The sequence below is a fragment of the Heteronotia binoei genome, chromosome 5 (assembly GCF_032191835.1).
Source record: "Heteronotia binoei isolate CCM8104 ecotype False Entrance Well chromosome 5, APGP_CSIRO_Hbin_v1, whole genome shotgun sequence".
In the NCBI taxonomy this organism is placed as follows: Eukaryota; Metazoa; Chordata; class Lepidosauria; order Squamata; family Gekkonidae; genus Heteronotia; species Heteronotia binoei.
The window spans coordinates 110,929,149-110,952,954 of NC_083227.1; the positions used below are offsets into that span (position 1 = coordinate 110,929,149).

General features: G+C 39.7%; 1 protein-coding gene across 3 annotated transcripts; it reads right to left on the reverse strand.

Annotated features, from left to right (window-relative positions):
- Window positions 1-217: 217 nt before the first annotated feature.
- Window positions 218-19,882, reverse strand: RBM5 (RNA binding motif protein 5). 3 transcript variants are annotated; one of them, XM_060240073.1, is made up of 24 exons: window positions 19,817-19,882; window positions 18,798-19,008; window positions 18,254-18,415; window positions 16,563-16,632; window positions 16,032-16,105; window positions 13,760-13,843; window positions 12,004-12,064; window positions 11,779-11,844; window positions 10,846-11,006; window positions 10,387-10,484; window positions 10,087-10,174; window positions 9,883-9,960; window positions 9,665-9,728; window positions 9,143-9,231; window positions 8,433-8,511; window positions 7,863-7,954; window positions 6,847-7,005; window positions 6,115-6,261; window positions 5,954-6,025; window positions 4,805-4,984; window positions 3,747-3,821; window positions 1,529-1,626; window positions 1,315-1,444; window positions 218-837 (listed from the first exon to the last, which is right to left on the reverse strand). In XM_060240073.1, the coding sequence occupies exons 1-24, from the start codon at window positions 19,831-19,833 to the stop codon at window positions 712-714; spliced, it is 2,481 nt and encodes an 826-aa protein (XP_060096056.1). In that variant the 5' UTR covers window positions 19,834-19,882; the 3' UTR covers window positions 218-711. The 3 variants fall into 3 exon arrangements, with proteins under 3 accessions (XP_060096056.1, XP_060096055.1, XP_060096057.1); XM_060240072.1 differs by having other exon boundaries at window positions 8,433-8,501; window positions 9,130-9,231; XM_060240074.1 differs by having other exon boundaries at window positions 8,433-8,502; window positions 9,140-9,231; window positions 19,817-19,833.
- Between the last annotated feature and the right edge of the window lie 3,924 nt (window positions 19,883-23,806).

Consider the following 23,806-nt stretch of genomic DNA (forward strand, 5'->3'; position numbering starts at 1 on the left):
GGACAAAGCATCTTATGATCTTAAGGAAATCCAGGCAACAGTCAAACCTCCCCCCTTCTTGGGTTAACATCACTTCTGCAGGTATATGAAATTCCATCTGCAGAAGAGCAGTACTTACCCCTCCCCCAGGCTGTATTTCAACTATCTGTAAAATACTTCGAACAGAACTTTTTGGAGAATCAATATATAAAAAATTTTAAAACTGAAAACAAGGAGCTTGGTTTTGGCTTTTATTTCTTTTTGAAAGAAGCCTGAACTGGCATCTAGAATCAAAATCTTCAAAAAATCTATACAAAGACATATACAAAATGTACAGGAAAGTTTTGCCAAAAATGGAAAATATAAAGTAGGCAGAGAGAGAGCGTCAAGTCACATTAACACTTTCAACTGCTCAAGAGGACAGGAGTGGTTTTTAAGACTACACAAACCTCTGAACACAAAACACATTTATTTACACTATATATAAGAATGCATAAAGATGCAGCACCCCCTCTTTACTGTGTTCTTCCAACACGAAGCTGGAGTGATTCGCTTTCTGTGAGCCACAGAAGCAACATGCTGGAAGGAAAGGAAAACCTGGAATGGAAATGGTTAACCCCCAGTAATAACTGAAACACTGCTGCGCCACTGAGGCCATAAGGTTTTTTAACAGTCAACTCAGTTGAATGGAGAAATGCTTTGTTCCTCATAAGTTTCCAAGATGGATGGATCTTATTCCATTTCAGTGAATCGAGCGAACATAGCTTTCCGTACAGCATCTTTGTAGGAGTCTGCAGTGGAGACACCGTAAGAACTACCCTTTGCTCCTAGCCCAGCTCCTCTCATTCTCACTTGTGCCTGTAAAGGAAACCATACCTTCAGTAGGTTGAAAGAACTAGTATTATACCATGGTTAAACAATGCTTATTCTATCTCCTAAACAATACTCTCAATCGTTTCTTTATATAAAAAAGTACTTGGAATTGTATATCATAATACATCCTATACTATCAAGATATCAGTGAGTTGAAGAACAGGCCTTTTTTCCAAATGCGTTTCTATGACAAGCATTGTGTAGCTGTGAAAATTTACAATTGATGCCTACTAGTGAGATTGCGAACAGCCACATGCAGAAAAAACCCAAATTGCATGCATGGGAAAGCAATTCTACTAATTCGCACAGGAGATTAAGACTGCCAGATTGTAATAGCTGCGACAGAAGAGACAACATATTTCAGCACTGAATTTCATTTAGAGAATGAAAGTTCCTCCTTGCTGTTTAGCAAAAGAAGAAACCTGAAAATATTTAAGACAAAAAAGCCTTACTCATCCTTACCTCAATAGGAGCAGTGATGCCTTGACATTTCCTTCCTAATCCTGAGCCTTCCCTCCACCCCATGGCCTGAAGCATTTTGTTGCCAATATTGCTATGGTCAATACCATCTTTAGTGGGCTGCTCATAATTCCTACAGAAAAGTAGCACAGTTAAGGCAAGAACAGAATTTCCCAGATTTTCCTAATAAGAACTACAACATTTTTCAAATACCTACACAGTGCCAGCATCAAACACTTTTTTCCTCTTTGGCTCTGGTGGCTCTGGAATGCCATACTTCTCACGGCGTTCAGCTGCTCTGTCTCTATATTTCATCTGAAATTAGATCAAGTCTATTAGCTTTCTGTCACTGTCAACCCTGACACAACAATAGATGACATGAGGGCAAAGTGTGCAACTATCAGTCAAGCAACATGCAGCACAGTGTGCATACAGATTCCCACTCTGATGCTACTGGGGTCAATCTTTTTTATGCCAAGATTTTTCAATGTTAACAGTGAAGAAAAAAAACAATAACCAGTCACAACAGAAAACGCTGCTTGGAGACAATGATAAATTAATTTCAAAAGTATATAAATTACTTCTACAATGGTCTACAGAAGATGAAGTAGTGAAATCTCAAATGATTAAATGGGCAATTAATGAAAATAAAGAAATACAGATGGAAACTTGGGAATATTTGTGGAAGAACTCTATGAAACTTTCAACATGTCAGAGTATTAAAGAAAACTGTTTTAAGATGATGTATAGATGGTATATGACTCCTAAAAATTAGCAAAGATGAATAACAAGATGCCAGACAGATGTTGGAATTGTAAAAAGCATGAAGGTTCTTTCTACCATATGTGGTGGACTTGTGAAAGAGCAAAACAGTATTGGCAAATGATTCAACAAGAAATTTCTAGAATATTGGGATATGAAGTAATTAAAGTTGCAGAGATTTTCTTATTGGGAATACAAATGGAAAAATTTCCAAAAGAAGATAGAACTTTAATCTGGTACTTGCTTTCAGCTGCTAGGACATTGTATGTGCAGTTGTGGAAGCAAGAAAAAATACCAGAGAAATGGGATTGGATTATAAAAGTTATGACATGGAGTGAAATGGACAAATTAACAAGATTATTAAGAGAAATGATTTAGAAGTTTTTAAGACAGAGTGGAAAAAGTTTAGAAGATATATAGAAAAAGAGTGGAAAATAAAAGGACATTGGACAATTTTTGATAATAATTAAGCTTTAAGAATAATATAATTTTTTGTTTTAATAGTTAAGGGTACCTTTAATATTTTTTTAAGTAAATAACACTGGCGGAAGTCAAGTAACGGGGGGAGGGATGGGTGGAAAGTAATATATGGGGTAGATAAAAGAAATTTTTAAAGATGTAAGATATAGATATAAATTTATTACCATATGTTACTAATAAAATTGTTTTACCGTAAGAAAATGCTGATTCTAACTGTCACAGTATGTGCTTGACACTTATTAGAATTTGGATGGGATACAATCTAATTAGCTCACCAGAAGCTCTATTAGAATTGAGTCTTCAAATACTTTATTTGATTTATATCCTGCCCTCCCCACCGAAGCAGGCTCAGGGCAGCTCACAACATAAAACCACAACAGACAACTAAAATCCACAACGTTATAAAATTTAACATTCAATAATTAAAACAACCAAAACAATGTGGTGCTAGCATGCTTGATGTTATATAATTTCAGTGGCAACAGTATTTCTTAGATTTTCCCTACAGTACAAGGCTCAGCATCAGTTAAAGGCTAACCAGAAGAAAGTGGTCTTAAAGGCCTTGCAGAACTGGACGAGGTCCCACAAGGCCCTCACTTCCTCCGGCAGCTGGTTCCACCAGTAGGAGGCTGCTATCGAGAAGGCTCTTGCTGGTGGTCTTTAGTTTGGCCTCCCTTGGCCCAGGGAATGAGAATAGGTTTTGGAATCCAGATCTAAGTACCCTCTGGGGAATGTGTGGGGAGAGATGGTCCTTAAGGTAGGCAGGTCCTACACCATATAGGGCTTTAAAGGTAATAACCAGCACCTTGTAGCGAATCCGGTATACTACTGGCAGCCAGTGCAGTTCCCGCAGCCCCGACTGTATGTGCTCCCACCTGGGAAGCCCCAATAGCAGCCTGGCCGCCACGTTCTGCACTAGCTGCAGTTTCCGGATTTGAGACAGGGGCAGCCCCAAGCAGAGGGCATTATAGTAGTCCAATCTCGAGGTGACCGTTGCATGGATCAGTTGCCAGGTCACCACACTCAAGGAAGGGGACCAACTGCCTCACCCGCTTAAGATGGAAAAATACTAAGACACTTTGTGAATGTCATCCCCTCTCCCCAAAGTGGGACACAATTCCTGGTAACCAGTTTACACCACATAATTGCTTAGGGGCTGTAGACCTCTAATTTTGTGATATTTTGCTACTAACCTCTCTCTCTCGCATTTCCAAAGCTTCAAGTTCTTGTTCTGACAATCTAGATCGTCTGTAGATGTCCATGTTTTGCTTTACATGAAAAATATTATATATTAAAAATATTATATTGCATTATTTAACGATTAAACCAAGAAAAGACTACCATTTTAGAAAGACAGCAACATTTCCTTATATCTGATGAAGAGAGCTGTGACTCTCAAAAGCCTATACTCCTAAAATCTTGTCAGTCTCTACTGGACTCTTCTACTGCACACCAACATGGCTATCCTCTGAAACTAACTTATAACCTATTTGTTTGAGACAAGGCTAGCATGTAATATATCCAAAAACTTGCTTCTAGACTATCGCTGGATCCAACATCCTTGCTGAGACTTCGTAACTACAAATCCATGCAGTACCTAAACAGGGAACCACAAGAAAGATCCTATATAAGTAGTCTTGAGTTTCATGATGGTATAATATTGTAAATTAACAACCTCTTAAGACATTTAGAATAAGTGAAGCACAAAACTGAAGAAGCTATTTTATCTTTGTAAAAACCATTCTTTCCAACTGAGCTGTGTAAAGAGAAGAGGATATCTACTAATTCTATATCCTTCTAACACAGCCCCGCCAATCTTTTTCAATTTGCAGACACCTAAGAATTCTGACATAGTGTGGTGGGCATGGCCAAAAAATGGCTGCCTCTGGAGGTGGGACAAGCTATAGTTTACCACTAGTCACACAGTGAAGATCCTTGTGCTGAGGTGACAGCTGCCGCCAAAGCACTGTTTTTAAAAATCTGCAGTCAGTCAAATCTCCAATAGCCAATCAGAAGCTCTGCTAGGCAAATGTCCCCAACTTGGACCTACCCAATTTCCAAAAACACTTGGTGCACACCTGGAATAGTGTCAGTGAATGATATATTGCCCATGGGCACCAAGTTAGGGACTCCTATTCTAACAAGTTCTCCATGGTCCCTTTGATATTACAGCCAAAGGAATAAATTCACTTTCAGCTCTATACCACACCAGATTCTGAAACATTGTAAGAAAGCAGAACAAGCAGGCTACCTTGTGAAGATCAGAGAGCTGCTGGTGCCGTACTAAAGCTTCTTTATTTGGAAACTGCCTTCTACATAACAAACAGGCCAATTTTTTCCAATCTGTTAACTTTTCTTCCTCACTCTCCAGTCTTTCCAGGAAATCCTCTTCATTATCACTGTCTCCACTATAAGCAGCCACCAATCCACGCTGGAAGAAAGGCAGTGCCAAGAATGAGTATGGTGGCAAAACACATTACTTACAGGTGACAACATCATGTAGACAAAATAGCAGCGTATGCAGATGGAAGGATTAATTCAGGGAATTAGCAATGCTCCTTACATGTTTCAAACAAAAGCAGATGGCCTCAAAGAGCTGCTAATGCACTATTATACTCATGTGAAATGCATAATAAATAATAATAATAATAAATTTTATTTATATCCCGCCCTCCCCGCCTAGGCAGGCTCAGGGCGGCTAACACAAATTCAGATAAAAAGTTATACAGCATATACAGTAATTTTAAAACAACATTAAAAGTTATACAACAATTTAAATCAACGAAGTCTTAAAAAACCATTCCAGTTTATATAATTTAACAGCAATAATGATGTTCCTGGCGCTTTTCTGTCAATTTGCATTATGGCAGAGATCACTAAATAGAGTCACTTTGATGGGTCGTCAGTTTGGCCATCCTTTGTCAGCAGTCTGCGAAGGCCTGCCTAAAAAGGATGTCTTGCAGGCCCTGCGGAATTGGTCTAACATTTATGTACATTCTGCCTTTAATACTAGGACTAAACCCTCCCCCCAACTTCCCCCACAATAATGGAGAACATTACCTCCAACTACTAAGCAGCAGAAAATCAGCAATCAAGAGAAAAGGGCAGAAGCCTCATCAACTAAGGCTCTTCAGAACGTCTGATAGACAAGTGTGACTTTTTGCAACTCCGAAGGGACAAAAGCATGCCCCTATTTCTGCCATCTCTTTGCCACAAACACTCAAGTCAGACTGACCATTACAAGGAAAGATAAAATCTCATGCTTACCAAGTGATAACTCACACCCAAACACAGGTTCCAGCGAACACTTGTTTCTCAAGGGTGCAAATTTGCTAAGAGACAAACATACTGACAGCAATCTTAAGGGAGGGAAAGTCCACGCAGGCTACTTTATACTTACTTTGAGTGGGTTATCATCTTCTCCATTCTTTATCACCTCTGTCATTATCTGCTGTCTCTCAGACAAAGTACCCTGGAATAAGGAAAAGCTCATGAGCCCAAAGGTCACACATGCAGGATCTTCTCTTGCACGTCAAACTGTACTAGTCAACCACTACCTACCTTTTTCTCAAACAGAGCAAAACCAGCATCTGCTGCTGCAGACTCTCGTCTTTCTTCCTCCCTCACATTCAGAGGCTGGAAACTATTTTTGAAATTCTCCTTCTGTTTGTTTAGGCTCTTAGCCCAACGTTCCATATCTTTAGCAATCTGAACGGGGGAAAAAGACAAATCAGCATTTTTTTTACATAGTATTGCAGATATCTTCTAGGACTACAATGATGTAATAGTGGAACTGTAACATCTGCACACAAATCAATGTCATCTTTTACTTGCACTTCAATGCTAATGTGAATGCTAACAATGTCATATGAGACTCCCTTGTGAGCTGCTGTGAGAGCCCTCTCAGCCCCACCCACCTCACAGGGTATCTGTTGTGGGGGGAGAAGATATATGAGATTGTAAGCCGCTCTGAGTCTCTGATTCAGTGAGAAGGGCAGGGTATAAATCTGCAATTCTTCTTCCTTGTGAGAATGCCTGCCTTTGGAAATCTCAACGCTTGGCCATCTGAAGCCTGACATGCAATACTCTTTAGCTCCAGCATACATAGCTCCAGAGTCAGGGAATACTCAGACTCAGGTATGCTATACACACTGTCACAGCTTTCTCAAGTCCCTGCTTTTCTAATCTATCCCATTTTGCTTGACACCAACCCATGGTGTAAAGCATTTTAAAACAACCAGGTTTCCAATCACAAAAATATGTCATTTTAAAAAGCTACTGCTTTAATCTCACCTGTTGGGCTGTTTTGCTCTTGGGTTTCTCTTTCTTTTCCTTCCCTTCTTTGGCCGTAGGTGCATTTTGTTGGTATGCTGTTCCTTCTGCAGCAGGTAGGTAAGTCTCTTTCTCACCATCCCAGTAAAGATACTGTTGTGTTATTGCATTGTAGTAATACTAAAAGAAATACAGATCTCATATATATTCATAAGTAGCCAAAACAGGTAAGAAAACTACCACTGTTTTAGTAAACTGGGACAGGATTTTCAGAATTACCATCTCTGTATGTAGTAAATAAAATGGGTTCACAATATATGTGCAATTTCTTTTGCAGTTTCACAATTTGTGGCAAATGGCACATCTAAGAATACCTAATCTAACAGAGCAAGCAGATGTCAGAGGCCTGTTAATCGAAGAGCCACATGGCAGCCTCAGACCACACAGACTTATTCAGCAAATTCCAATATATCAGACTGTTGGTCCATCTACCCCAGCAGGGCTTTTTCTGAGCAGGAACGTACATGAACACAGTTCCAACTGGTTTGGCATCAGGGGTATGGACTAATATGTTGGGCTTTTTCTACAAAAGAAGCCCTGCGTGAAAATATGGTGTTGTCAGGGAGGGTGACCTAATACACAAATAAGTTCCTGCTAGGCTTTTTCTATAAAAAAAGCCCTGTACTCCAGTATTGTTTGGTTGTCCAAAACCTTAAATAAGCATTTTTTCCCAAGTGCCAGGAGACAATGACAAGTCTGTTTCCTAGCAGTCCTTCAAGACTCAACAGTCTATGTGACCCAAAGTATTTATTTAGGACAAGACAGCTACAACTGCCTTATCCATGCAAGAGCTAATAATCTACACTATTCTTTCCATGCACCTTCCTCCCCACCATCTCCTTCCAGCAACACCCTTTTCTTCCATTTAATCTCTTAAAACATCTCCCCTCTTCCCAGACAATGAAGTTACTGCAGGAGTCTCTTTGATGACCCAAGTTTTCCTTTTAAGTTCCAAAAGCAAAGAGAATTCTGTTTACCTGGGAGTTTGGATCATAATAGAGCCCTGTCACAGGATCATAATAGAAACCTGATGATTCATCATATTGATATGTAGAAGTGTCTGGGATGGCTGCAAAATGACAGTGTGTGCTATTACCAAAGTACTCATATTGCATAAAAATCATTAACAAGTAATAAAACATTTGGGATCAGAACAGTGAAAGACATTAGACCACTTGTTCTCAGTCCAACTTAATCTTGCTGGATGAATATACTTGGGCCTGGATTAAAGCAGCTAGTAAAGCCCTTACCAAACTGAGTCTAGGAGATATACAACAGGTAATTAAGAAGGCTATTTTCTATGAGACAAAGAGAGCAGGGCATTGCTTTATTCATATAAGATGATACTAGTAAGTATTCTATACCCTGCTCCTTCTAAGGCTGCTTCTCTAAGACACGAAAGCTATTATGTGAGTGTTTAGAATGAAAAAATTAATTCTACCACAAATGGCTTTCTTCCTAAGAATGTATGTACCTCCCCACCAATGTTATATATTCCTACTGGATGACATACTATTTAAGAATCAGTAGCAATTAATGTTGCTTACCATATTTGGACCCAGGGACTACACCAGTTGGAGATGTTGATGGCACTTGGGAACTAGTGCTTGGCTGTGCTGCTTGTGCCTGGGGGGAGGGGTAACATTTGTTATTGGAGAGCAACTTAAAAGGGTTTTTTTATTGTATACTTATGTAGTGGTATGTTGTTGGTTTTTTTACAAGTCACATTCACACACAGAAATGTACATCAGTGCATGCACACACAGTAACCCCCCTCCCATTTACCTACTAAGGATTCTGGATATAGCCCAATGCCTCCTATTAGGCTGCCATGAATAGGTTCAGGCGCTGACTGTCTTGGGCTGTGGAATAAACATCTGCCTAATGTTATCATATAGCAGGGGTGGCCAACGGTAGCTCTCCAGATGTTTTTTGCCTATAACTCCCATCAGCCCCAGCCATTGGCCATGCTGGCTGGGGCAGATGGGAATTGTAGGCAAAGAACATCTGGAGAGCTACTGTTGGCCACCCCTGTCATATAGAATCATTATATCCAGTGAGCTGAAAAGTTCTACAGAATCTAAATTCATATGAAAGTCACAGATTGCTAAATCTTTAAATTATGTGAAATAAAGAATTCCATACTAAGTCAAACCCTGTAACAGTAACACTCTGAAACCCGCCTCAGCGAGGAGGGCAGGATGTAAGTGGAATAAAATAAATAAAATAAAATAACCAAAAGACACCCTGTATTTACCGTGGATTCAGGTGAGTTAGCTTGCTGATTATACAACTGAGGACTCTGGGAAACAACAGCTGCTGTAGTTGATGCTGCAACTGAAGTACCTGCCAACAAATAAGACTGTTAAGAATTCAAGGAGGAAAAGGCATGCAGTGTACTATTCATCAATTGAACTACAACGCAACCTGAAGTGCATCTGAAATCCACCCCCCTCCCCTCCCAAAAAAAGTATGTTCACATACATTCTAATTACACAACCCAAACAGTTCTACCATCTGGTCGAGTGACGCTATGGATATGGTCTCCTCTATATTGTGATGGTTTACCATCTCTGAGCCCTTGATTATTCACCTCTCCACAGCACGTAAGCAATGTAACTTATAGCAGTTACTTTATCTCTAGGCTGCCATAGCAACAAGAACCAATTTGGCGATGGCTGTCAATGGTTCTCAAGTCAAACTGGTTCAATTATGTGGAATTTACACAATAACACTGAGAAGGAGAACTGTATCTGTTCTACAAAGAGAAAGCTGTTACCTGATACGGTGGCTGTATCTGCATCCAATGCCCCTCCTTGATTCTGGTAGAACTGCTGATAATCCTGTGAAATTATTTATTTATTTATTTACTGGATTTATATCCCGCCCTCCCCGCCGAAGGAGGCTCACAAATATAGAGTTAGTTTTCTGTTGTATGGTGTCAAGGACCCTTGGAATATGTATGTATGTTCTTTATCATGCCAATATTTATCTTACCTGAGCATACTGGGAGTAGCCATCCTGTCCTAGTTGGAGGTAGTTGAAGTCAACTGAGCTGCCTTCTCCACTCTGAGGCTACAAATCAAAAGTCTTGAGTAAGCATCTAATAATAATAAACAGACTGTTCAAAACAACTAGGCTATTTAAATCACTATTGAAGACCTTTCCTTCCTCCAGCAATCTATTTTAAAGATACTTTACCTGGGTGGATGACCACTGGGCTGCTGCAATAGCTGTACTAGCCACAGAAAAAGCACTGACACGATTACCATCTGGAAGAAGCAAATCCCTGAAACAAATAACAAACAACTAAATACGTTTTCACACCTAGACATCAGGGAGAGCCATGGCTATCAAGATGACACAGGGTGGTAAGATTTTCTTTAATAAGATTTTCCATAAGAATGAACACTATATAACTGTAATGTTTTAAATTCTGCACCAACAATTTTTTGAGAAACTTTTAATACAGAAGAGAAAGACCATCAATTTGTAACTCACTTCCTGGCACTCTTTGCAAAATCCACACCAATTGTTTTGCCATCTATTTTCAGAGGTGGCTGAAGACTCTGCAAAATCTGCAACAGCTGAGAAGCATCCTAAAAAGAGTATTACTGTTGTCACTGCTCAAATTATCAAAATTTAAACACTTTAAACCAGAGACTTACAAATGGTGTTCATCCTATGCCTGTATTACAGGATTTTGTTCCTTTCCATAGAAGGAATTCATAGCGTCACTTAGCAATGTCTGATAAGGTGACTGTGAATTTGTCATCACATATAAAGTGGTGTGCTGGAGGCTGCATTAATACCTAAGTGACTGCTCAACAGAATGTAAACCATGTACTACAAAAGCCAGGTGCTGAGCATCTAACTGATCTGTAATATTCCTAGGAAATAGATCTTTCTCCAGATTTAAAACAAAATTTAATGTCAAAGAGAAATAAAGTACATCCTTACCATTGCAGAAGACAGCTGTACGAAAGCAAAGCCTCTATTCTGCTGGGTCTGTTTGTCTTTGATAAGCCGGATATTATTTACTGCCAGCGAAGCATAGGGTGACAGAGCTGTCATAATTGATTCCACTACTGTGTGAGGAGCTATATTGCGGAGAATAAGAGCTGGGGGGGGGGGGGGAGAAAGCAAATTTTACAGCTACTGCATAGTTTCTATTCAGTAAAGATGAGAACAAAAACACTGGGATACGAATATATCTGAAAAAACCTCCAGTACTTTCACTAAGAAAACAAGACATACAGATCTATATTTGCATTCTCTTTGATGATTTATCTCAGTATACTTTCCAAAGATTGGTTAAGCCCATATGACTTGAGTTTTTACTAAAACCTTTCCTTACGTGTGCAAGTGAAACATCCAGACTGAGAAGTGAAAAACAAGGATTACCCAAATAAAGAGAAAAAAAATGTAAAGTGAAATGCATGCACACAGGAGGGAAATCACTAAGGAGAGAAAGAGAGGAAACTTGGTCCTTGGAAGACCAAGAAGTCACTCTGGAGGATGAAGTGTGGCTGCAATGGGACAAAAATATGAGCCAGAAATTATCCAAGACTGCAACAGAAGCAATCACAAAAGGGGGACAAATGCGCTGCTGACACTGGATGGGGGAAGTGGGTAGGAGAGTGGGCCTTCACAGCTGTTGCAGGATCAAGTCTGAAATCACAAGGGCTCTTTGCTATAAAAGCCTCAGGGTTAACACAGTTCTCATAGGACATTAGAGTGCTTGAGCAGCTTGGATTTTGGTTTTTACCTTACAGCAGCTTGTGAAACAGAAACACTCCATTACTGCTAAGTGACTCTGATGACTCCTTCAATACTTTCAGGTCTTCCCGCCCTTCCCCCAGGGTAAAACAAACACTGAGAAATAAGACTCACTGTCACAATAGTAATCCACAGACTGAACAGTTTCTGCTCCTCCAGGTGGCACTTCCTGTTCTGAATCTTCATTGTAAAAGAGGAGAAGTTACATTTAATAACACAGCAGGGTTAAGTTATTTGAGGTTAACAGACCTCTACAGATCCATAAAACATATGGCCTCTCAGTTACAATAATCTAGTACAGCAGAGTTTATACTAAATTGTATTGCTATTTGAACTCACCAAATTTATCTGCTCCACACCGGAAACATTTTAATCGCCTCCTGAAGTTGTAAAGGCAGCACTAAAACATAAAACCAATGTATCACATTTTATTATGCTACTATTTTAATAGCTTATTATTTTTCAAACAGGGTCACCCTAAGTCAACTACAGCTTGACAGCAAACTACACACATACACATTAAAGAATGCAACCTGTAATAGAAATTGCTTTCAAGTAAAATAATTATCAAAATAAACATCAACATAATCCATCACATTAGTAAATTCCCAAACACAAGGTTTGCTCTAACATGAGTCAGCTTAAATGCACACGAGACGTAGCATCCAAGACCATGCAAATGTCACTGTGTCCATTTGCCACTGAGTCATTTTATGAAATCTGGGCTCCTGGTACAGCAAATTTTTATAGCTCAGTGCAGAGTATGTATTTTTTAAAGATTTGAGTATCAGCCACTCTGTTTTTACAGATGTATTCTGTAAAACACTTTGAGGAAACAGTCACAATGTACTTCAAAGAAGAGAAATGAACACCAATTCTGAGAGCTTGCCAGAGCTGAGATCACAAATAAAAACTTGTGCACAGAATACTTAAGTTATCAGCCCAGCAAAATCAACAGAACTCATCAGGTAGTACTATCAAATATGAAGGCCAGTTTTAAATTTAGAACCCATTGCTCTATCAAGATTACATGGTTAGATTTAATTAAGACTGAAAAATGATGTATCATTCATATTTTTATTTTTACCATGCAAACCCTCTGAAATGGAAGCACACTAAAATTCCAACAGTTGAGGTAAGAAAAAAATCATGGCTCTCTGAAGTAAACAACCTATGTAAGCAGTTATTCAGAAATATTGTCTGCTCTGGCTGGAAGCAGGACTTGAGCATTTATGGCTGAAAGCTTTTGTACAGACTATCAAGATGTGCAGTGCTTCCTAAGAATGGCAAACCAGCTCTGAAATGTCTCTTGCCTTAAAACACAAGTCCAGCTCTCCACCTAATGGTGCATAATGCTAAAAGAACTAGAATTTCTACCTCCCAATCTTAGGATATGCCATACAGTAATTATTAATTGATTACCCTTAGAAATGCCCATTCAACTTTGAAGAAGAATCAAATAAGTATTGAAAGAACAGATCCCTAACTGAGGCTTAGAGACCAACTGCACTTAATCTTCAATTATCACTTATTTCAATATGGTTCTCAATATAGGCAGAGAAGGTGGAAGAGTCAGAGACTATCGCAGCCAGCTCTATATAAATCTCAAAATCACAATAGCTTTGTACTATAACAACACAATCCTGTAACAGCTGTCAGTCAACAGTTTGGTCTGAAGGAGGAAGCCCCAGCCCATCAACTTGGGTGACATATCTTCCTTAGGACTGCTCAGGAGAAAATATCAAACAGCAGGAAGTGTTATAGCCAGGTCACAAGAAAGTAGGGAAAGAGTAATAGAACTGAACTGATTTTAGAATAAGAGCCAAGGAGCCATCACTAATCATGTTTTCCATGTCCAATGCATCAACTGATGAAATGGGTTATAGAACTCCAATACTCTTTCCACCAGACAGTTCTGCTTCAATGGCAACAACTTGCTATTATCAGTTTTGAATGTGAACTTTATGCTAATTTGGCATCTAATCCAGCTGAAAGGAAAATTCTAAAAATGATGTTCACCTAAATGAATATATCTACCTATATAAAGCCATGCAATAGCTAGAAAGCCTACTCCTTCACAAAAATATTGTTTTACCTTGTTACAAAGCCAATCTTCAAATTTAGGCCTGGGATTGCTGTAGTGCATGGCAATTTGTTTCCCCTGAATCACCAGTTTTTTCTGCAAAAAAAGCACATTTAGTTATTCCAGCATCACAGTACAGATGTCCATTTTCCCATGGCAGAGCACACTTCGGAGGATTCAGTGCTCATGAATTAAATGGACAACATATGGGGAGAACGTAGAGGACCAACCACCGCCACCTACACTCTGCCCATCCAGTCCTGCAGGAGGACATGGGCAGCAAGAAAATGGGATGTGCAGTAAAAGTAAACGGTATCAGGGAATGTTGATCAAGCTGCCAAAACTAAGCGCTGACATGGAACCAGGAAGCGTCTCAAAGGAGACCGAACTGTAATGGCACAGCAACACACGGCTTTTAAAGTACTGTTAAGTGACTGCTTCACTTCTTCCCCAACTGAAACACCCTAGACCTATAACTTCAAACATTTGGACTTCTCAGCTGCTTTCTTCATGCGCCCCTTTGAAAGTACAGTATTTTTTGCAAGGACCCTGGGTACACTTCTTTAAGGCCGACAACAGACACAAACTGAACGCATGTTCAGCATAAATTGCTTTTGACTAATTTCATCATTACACATGAAAGCTTGCATAAGTTTTGTCTCCTTCAGAAAACAGCTTTCTTCAAATAACTAGACTGATACTGAAGTTTCGCCAATCGATTAACATTTTTAATTGCTTTCCGTGCCCCTTCAAAATCAGTGAATGTTATGAAGGATTAGCTACTTAAAAGAAGCCAAGTTTCCAAACCTTACTCTTTGATTTCTATGCAAAATCCTGTAACCCCTCTAAATTTTTGCAAGTCTGTTATAACTCTTCTTTCAAATTTCTATACAAAATCTTGTAACCCCCCTAACTTTTTCCAAGTCTGTTTTAACTCTTCTTTCAGAGAGATGCACCTTTAAGTGTGTCCAGGGGATGTGTATGTTAATGTGGCTCACAATTTTTCTGAAAGTTACTTTAGAAAATTGTGTTCTAACACTTATAGCTTCAAGAGCATTAAAGGATCTGGGAAAGAATGAGAGGGCAGACCTTATCCTTTACTGCTAAAGTAGATAGTTTAGTACCCCCATGAAAGAAGAGGGTAAAAGGCTGAAGGCTCAGAACTAACTGGAGTATGCACACACAAACAAAAGATGTTGGCATATTTACAATATTGTATCATGTTTGTCTGACACTTCCACAGCAACAGGGCCACTAGGGAGGCTTAACTACTTTTCCCCTATTACTAAAGGATGTGTAATTATTTTGGAGTTTGAAACTGATCCAAGAACATTGATACAGCTTTGTATACATTAAAATTGTACTTCCAGTTTACTAGCGAGTTAATGTGGGCACCAGATTTTGTGGTACCACTACATTCTATTGCCATTATACAGGCCGCTTAAAGCATGCAATTTTAACTATTAGTTTAATTGCTGTGATAATTGTCCAAAATAATAAGTCAAAACAGCCATTAAACAATATGACTGCAGTTAAGGTGCTTTTTCAGTATTAAAAAAACCCAATAAGTTATATTTTTGCTCTTTATATCTTAGTATATACTCAACTACATGGTTCTTGCTTTATAATGCGAAAATAATGATCCATCAGTCTAACAACTTTATTAAGAGAAAGTGATATAATTCAAATCAGAAACATATAATTGTGCTGGAATTATGAAGCAAAATAATTAGCTTCATTAAAGACTTTTCCAGTTTGTATTTCTCATTCTATATATACTTTAATTGCTTTTCATAAATTTAGAGTATCCTTTTACTTAATGTTGAAAAGTCATGACTTTTGCTAACTTGTAGATGTTTCTAGATTTACATTTCAAAGACTGTTATCTTTGTAAGTCATACTACCATAAAGCATATTTACAAAATCTGGAATAGTAGAACTGGTTAGATAGCTGAAGAATTGTAATGGCACTCTTTAAGGAATTATTGTAGAAATAATTCTTCAGGGGTCTTGTTAAATGCTTCAAAAATAGTGCTATAGCACTATTACTAGTGAACAGTTAAACATAGATGCTGGTCTTGTAAGAGACTGCCAACAGATTTTTTCCAGGTTTTCAATGTTATGAAAATTTATTTAAAAATTTTAATATACACAAAGCTTTGTATCTTTAGGAAGTAACGGTTTTGGAACAAACCACTCCTCCAGCTTTTTAGTTATTCCTTTTTAAAAACTGTACAGACTTGTTCCATTTTCAGGAATATCTAGACTTGGTGAGTGAAGCAACCTGATTGGCTTCCATCCAGCTGGTAGCATCTTGAAAGTGATAAAACTCCACGAAGGCGAAACCACGGCTTACACCTAGAGACAGCATTCAGATATAGACGGGATACTTGTGTTAGTCAGTTCCTTAAAAACAGGTGAATCTCTCTCCAACTGCTTCATTACTTCATGACAAAGCAGTTTTATAAATGCGACGTCAACTCTGAATTTGCTTCTTGTTTTGCCATGGCAAGGAAACCAAGTTGCCTCAATAGGCTATATTCCACCTGAATGGGATTCATGTTTAAAGATCATGCAACAAACTACTAAAATTTAAAAACTGATTTACAATAGATTTACTTACCAGTACCTTCTAATACATAATAAACTGATGGCTTCTTCTACTACCTATAGCCTTTCAAAAGGCCAATTCCTTAACCATGGCAAACCTCTCATTTTGCTTTGTACTTGCAGTTGTGGGCCAGGTTTGAAAACTGTTTTAGGCCTGGGGAAGAGGAAGATGGTGGCAAAAAGAGAAAAAAGGTAGAACTCTCACCTGTCTTTCTTTTCATCAGCCTCACATCTGCAGGCCGAGGGCCTTCACAGGATTCAATGATCTCTCGAATCTATTTGCAAGTTTGACAGAACATGATCAATATCCAAAAAAACTGGGCAAAGCATATATAATGTGTAAACAATTTCAAAATCTAATTATGTCTGTACCTTACTACAATAGACCCAATGCAAATCAAACTAGCTTTCAAATAAACCCACACTTTAAGTCTATGTAAAAATTCTGGATAAACCCAGGTTCCTCCATAACACACAGAAACTCCCCCAAAGCCATACATTTCACAACACCACTGGGTTCCTGAATTATGAGATCTCCAGTTTCAGGTCCATGGGATCAGGCAGCAATTTTTCTCCAAGGCAGTTTTGCCAGGGATCCCTGGAGGGGTTGGGGGGGGGCGTTTTGCCATTTTTGGGGCATGGAGCAGGTGTCACTGTATGTGTGTGTGAAGGTATTAATGTATTTCCTTCCAGCCCCATGATTTTGCAAACAAATTGACATTGACATCCTAAATTAATTCAACTAAGACATCTTGTATCATTGGATACAACTGTTAAAGTACTTTACAATGATAGCTTGGGGGTTGGGTCTCCCTCCGCCCCTCTCAAGACTGTTTCTTCATTCTGATTATTTTCCATACACAAACTTGGTCCAAGTAAAATGAGTATTATAATAAACTTTTATGATCTGAGGCCAGAGATTCTATAAATTAATCATATATACATACTACATATGTGGCAGACCTTTGTATAATTCTTATCAGTCATAACCTTCTAAGCTCATTAACATGAGTGAGCTTAGAAGGGTGTAGTTATGCTTAGGGTTGCACTTTATCACAGACTCAGTTCAATTATTCTATAGTGTAGAAAAAAGCATCTTCAGAAAAATAGTAGATCCATTAAAATGCTGAACTTCCAATCGAGCAAGAGAGATCAGTCCTGTATACAAGCATTAACAATATCTTTATACTTTCTTTTCAGACTCCATCTGTTGGCAGTACATCTCCATCTTATGGTAAGACTGCATTTATTAGCAACTCGTGTGAACAGGTATAACACGTTTGCACCATAAACTTGACATATTTGAACATGATCTAAGAACTACTTAAGTGATTTAATATGCTTTAGTGCAGGGGTGGCCAACGGTAGCTCTCCAGATGTTTTTTGCCTACAACTCCCATCAGCCCCAGCCATTGGCCATGCTGGCTGGGGCTGATGGGAGTTGTAGGTAAAGAACATCTGGAGAGCTACCGTTGGCCACCCCTGTTTTAGTGCATTAAAGACATAAAGCCAAGGAGATTTTCATGAAATATACACTGAGTATTTCCATGATTCAAAAGCTTGGATATCAAGGCTCCACAGCAGGAACAGAAAGCACTTCAAACATTATGCAGATACATGAAGGCTTGCTGAAATCCACGCCAATGGTCCCCCAAACACTGGTTCCAGAAAGCTGGAGGACTTTTTAGGTGGACAGCAGGAAATTTAACCAATTAATGTAAAGAAAAGCGTCCTTCACTGGTGCAGTGAGATATCTATGTCCAAGTCACAGTAATTAAGATCCAGAACCATTAAACATTCACTTAAATAGAAAAGGGGGGGGAGAGGCCTTAACAAAAAGCTAGAACTAAAAAGCTGAGAGATTATATACTGCTTAAGGTAGTGATTGTTATTTACATCATAGTCTGTAACAGTGATAGGAAGTCCACGTAACATGATGGTCTTGCTTTCTTTCTCATCATTAATGTCGTTTCTATAGTCATGCTCTCCATAGTCTCCATCAGAATGATATCCATCTTCAGATTTATCACTATTACGTCGTTCACGTTCTCGCTCCCTCTGTCAAGCAAGGATACGTTTCAGTAAGTGATTATAATGCCAGATTTATCCATTACAAAGACCATTTTAAGACTTGTAAAACTACTCTTTAACGTAACACTTGTCATCTCTATTAACACATTTATTCATTCCACAGACATTTTTTTTCCTTTTCTGCAAATCCTAGTTGTGTTTGATGATGATGGATTTTAGGACTGAGCAGCTTTATCAATATTAGGTTAAAAATATCCAACAGAATGAAATTCTTGGCCATATTATGTGATGAATAATTTCAGCCAAAAAACATCCAGTTGATTTATATGAATAAATACAAATCCACTTGTAAACTGTTAACGTCATACTTTATTCACAGTTTACCAAATTATGTACATTTCATACTTACCTCAGGACTATCATAATCTCTGCCATCGTAGTCTCTGCTATCATAATCTCTACCATCATAATCCCTGTAATCATCATATCTGTCACTTCGGCGCTCCTCACTGGTCCTTTTATAGTCAGACTCACGTCGCCGACTTCTGGAATCTCTATCATCACGATCATCACGATCTATAATAGAACCATATCTTCCACTCCGTTCAGTCCTGCTCACACTGCAGAAACAAAGATTTGAAAGAAAAACTTGAAGGTTGCAATTGTGCCCCTCCATTAAAATCCTAGCACAACAAGAAAGGCTGTATCAGAATGTTGTATCTCCAGACAAACTGTGCAATATAATTTTATCAGAATATCCCACTGCCCAGATCTGCAACACAAATCTCATTTCAAAATGAAACCTACCAAATTCCATTAGGAGTGATGATATTAAGGCACAAGATGCTTGAGGAAAATTACTACTGCAAATCTGGCTAAGTATCTCTATACCATATGATATATTTAGGGGCAACTCATGGATTTATTAAAGTCATTTTCAAATACAAAAGTGTGCTCTACTGTCCAAGGGCTTAATAAAGAAGCAAAATAAATAATATTTCCATTTAATGTGCTTTATTACTTCACCAAAATACAAACTATGGCTTGGGTCTTGACGTCCTTTGGTGGGGAGACCCGCTATTTCATCATCTCCTCCCCACTACATCTCCTCCAACCCACTGCCCATGCTGCTGTTAGAAACCCGCAGTTTCAGAAGGAACACAGTAGGGTGCAGTGGGAAGAGAAGGCAGAAAAAGCCTCCTTTCATGCTGTACAACCACTCATGCAGGCTACGATCTGCATTTGTGTATATGAAAACAAAGAACTATCAGATAGCCTGAGTTTAGCTTCCACCTTTAATATTCATAATACCTTCTTTGAGTGGGTACCTCTGTCTCTGTTGCCACATAATTTACACATTACTAGAAGCTACCCTGTATTAAGCATTAAAACTGCATATAGCACGACATTGAATTCAACACCGCATACCGTTTGTCTGACCCCATGGTCTGCCTTCTGTTCTTGGTTAAACCGCTTATAGATCAAGAGAGGTGTCTATAAAACAAAGAGAAACGAAATCCATCAACGCAGGCATAATTTTTAAAAGTGCAGACTGCAAGAATTTATGACTCTACCGAAACCCACCTCCGCTCATTTCTCATCAGCATCGTTAAGGAAAGCTCACCAACAGCATACCTACATCTGAAAATAAGCTCCGATACCTTAATCTAAATAAAGCTACTTAAAAAATAAACAGCAGTGGTTTACTCAAGCAGTTACCTTTTGTAATCCGAATACTGCATTAACATAGTGAAACCCTCACAACAAGTCATCCCAAATTAAAGCCCATATGCCCCGTTTAGCAGTAGCGATTCATTCTGTGACGAACGCGGTATGAAACAGACAAACGCAGCACTTCCTTCCTGGCTGTCTATGGGAAACTGATGTTGGGAGGACAACAAAATGGTGTCTGACACGCCGCAGTGTCAGGAAAGAACGCAGCCACACCTGTGATGGGCAGTCACGAGCGTTATTAACAAATACGATTTTCAGCCCCATTGGCCTTAATGAAGGAAAAAGGCAATCGGAGGTGGAAAGCAAGCGATTATACTCTGGAAACACCGACTACCCTCCCCCCCGCCCTTTAACCATAGGGACCCCTAGACCCTCTAATGACTAGACCCAACTAATCTCCAAAGGGAACGACACCACGGTCCCTGACTCTGTACTAATTCTAGGGTCACAAGCATCTGAAACCTCAGTCTTCGCGGCAGAGTCTACTACGGCCTCTTAAAAGGTAATCGATTACGGTAGCACTTATTGCATGTCACGGCCTGGGCTCCTCACCTTTTCTGTATAAAATAAATGTCTTTGCCTCTAAATTCCCAAGAATCAGAACTTACCGGGAAGAGAAAACGGGAAAAAAGGAATCGTGCAACCAAAGCAGCCACAACAACCGCTGCAGCTTTTCTCAGGCACCACAAAATGGCGCTGAGGCAGACCTCCTCGTCTTCTACCCACAATGCCCGGAACCACCCTTGGAAGTTTCCAGCACCAGACAGGCAGAAGCTTGTTTTCGCGCGGCATTCTGGGTACAGTAGTGCGCTTCGGTAAGGCGGAGTCCTTTTTTGTTACATCTCGCCGGAGAAAAACTATTCCAAAAATGTTGGGTTTGTTATGGTGGGTTCACTCTTCCCCCGGCATCTTAAGAGCCCTGCTATCCATTCGTGCGATGTAAACATTCCAACACCTAAACTCACGCCACAGGTTTCTTTCGGTGGAGTATTTGTGCAACTGAACGTGTTAGGCTCACTAGATCTCGCTGGGCGTCCTACCATCTTGTATATCGCTGAGACACTATAAACGGTCTTGCACCCAAACCGCAATCGTACGGCTGAGAAAATCTAATTAGCTTTACCCTGCTGGTAGATCAACTGTATTAAGCAATTGTGGGTGCTCCTGTTTGATCTATGCAACTAGCTGTCATGTAACAGACACGCCCCCTTCGGCCATTTTGTACAATTCATTTGTAAAAATTCAGGGTCACTTTTCTTATTGACGTATGTTTCTCTGCTATTTCGTGCAACTTCGCTTTTCTGAGAATTCTTCTCAAAGCGCTGCCATTTCCTTGTGCCGGAACGCACGTTTCCTGTAATCAAGCAAGCATTAGCCCCAAAGACTGTATCGCAGTTCTACTGCCCTGAAGTCCCTTTATGCGACTCAAAATGGGTCTCTGGAACTTCGCGCTGCACAAGATACGCTCTGTGCTGCAAAGTCACGGGCTTCCATTAAGATTTTACAGTCCAGTCCTATGCGCTCAGACACACTTTCCAGAACTATGTATGTAGGTAGCGAACTTTTAAAAATGATTAGCCATATACCACTCACAAGATGGTTGGACGCTCAGCAAGGTGAATCTAGCATACGTTCAGTTGCACAAAGACTCTACAGAAAAAACCGGTGGTATGAGTTTAAAGGTTTGGGAACTCTTGGGAGATGGGGGGGGGGAACCAGGGAAGGACAGAGAACTCAGTGACGTACAGTGCCATAGAATCCGCTCCCCAAAGAATCCATTTCCTCCTAGACAACTTATCTCTGTAGTCTGAAGACAAGCTGTAATAACACGGGATCCCCAGTTGAAGTTCTCACATGGAGGCTGGCATCCCTGGGAGAGGCAGTCAAAATCCTCACTCCTCCAGGGAAGCTTGCTGGGTGAACTTGGGCCAATTATACTCAGCCTGCCTCACAGCGTTGCTGTTGAGGATAAAATGAGAGGGCACTGTAGGTTGCTTTGGGTCTCCACTGGAAATAAAGGTGAGGTATAAATGAAATTTTAGGAACGGCAAATGGAATTCCTCCACCACGTAACTGTACCTGTTACACATAAACTGACAAAGCAAGATCCAGCAAAGAGCATTTAATGATTTGGTTATTTATAGTCTGCCTTTCTGGTAGAGACTCAAGGCAGATAACATACTTCAAGTACAGTCAACAGGATGGGACACCCAATAAGCAATATGATAGTGTTTGTCTACAGAAATCTGAAACAAAGCATGTTTTTAAACAAGTGGTGAAGCTACCTAGTCTGGAGCATCTTTACAGTGTTAGGAAGCAATACAGTGATGTAAGTCAGACCCTATCTTTTTGCCAGTGCAACCTTCTGACTATTCTATTACTGCTCTACTTACCTGTACAAAAAGCCCTCTTGAATGATTCAGTTTTGCATAACTTGCAGAAAACCAGGAGAGTGGAAACCTCCCTAACCTCAGCAGAGAGACCATTCCATAAGATTGGGGCTACAACAAAGAATCCATGAGTAGAAGTGCTTATAGATTTTTGCCCTTTTGTAGGATGGTACCAACAGAACAGAGGGCCCTGATGAGATGAGCTGAATTTGCCATTGCAGAGCATAGTTAGAGGTGATCCCACAGATGACAGGGAACAAGGTCTTGGAGGGCTTTCTTTTTATGTGACCATGAATAGAGCCTGGTAATTGGCAGCCAGCCAGTAGAGGACTGCAAAATGGAAATGATGTGCATGTTCTGCCTAGCTTCCAATAATAAACTAGCTGCAGCATTTTGGAACTGACATAATTCTGAGACCTACATAGAGGGTATTATAGCCTAGTCTCAATGTAACCATGGTATGGATCCAGGTTGTCAAACTGGCTGAGTCAAGACAGAAGACCATCTTGCAGGCTGCACTGAGTTAGGAAAAAAGCATTTTTTTGCATCTGCATTAATTTGCCTTTCCAGCAGTAGTGCTAAATCCAGTATAATTCCAAAACTCTTAACTGAGTCAAGCATTAGCTGAACCCCACTGAAAGTGAAAAGCACAAGGTCCTTCAAGATATCTGCCTCCCTAATCAGCATTTGTAATGATCTGAAGTTATACATGTATATTCCTTTAATTGCTGGTAAATTGCAGTAGAGAAAGGGGGTGAAGAGTGACGTGATTGGTTGGTACAGTGTGGGTGGAGCTAAGATTTGTGTCAAGAGAGGTCATTCAGCAGTTAACTCTCAGCAGACTGACAGCAGTTAATAGCCAGTCAGCAGTCTACAGAGTCTGAGGAGCAGTCATCTGATTAGAATCCCATACTTGTGCTGTGAAAGGCACTAAGTTTCTAGGGAAGAAAAGTAGAATACTTGAGAGCAGGGGTATCAAACGTGATGCCCAAGGGCCAGATCAGGCCCCCAGAAGGCTCCTATCAGGCCTATGAGCAACTCACTGTCATCTGCTTCCTTCAATCTCTCTCTCTTGCTTCCTTCTGCATCACAGCTTGCTTTGCCAGGCTTCCTCTATTGCACAGGAGCTACACAACAAAGCCTTCTTTGGCTGACCAGCACAAGAAGCAACTTCTGTACAAAAGCTCAAAATGCCCAGCCATTTTATGTTTTCCTCTGGGTCTTAGGATCAAAGCACTGACCATGAGATTTCTGTAATCAATGTCAATAAATAAAAAGATTTGCAACTTACACA

Excerpts from the sequence above, each read along its gene's own strand:
- RBM5 (XM_060240072.1), bottom strand. Across the intron at positions 13,844-16,031 it reads GCTGGATGGAAGCCAATCAG|AAAAAACTGGTGATTCAGGG; the intron begins GTTGCTTCACTC and ends CTTTTTTTGCAG. Across the intron at positions 4,985-5,953 it reads AAGATGATAACCCACTCAAA|CGTGGATTGGTGGCTGCTTA; the intron begins GTAAGTATAAAG and ends CCTTTCTTCCAG.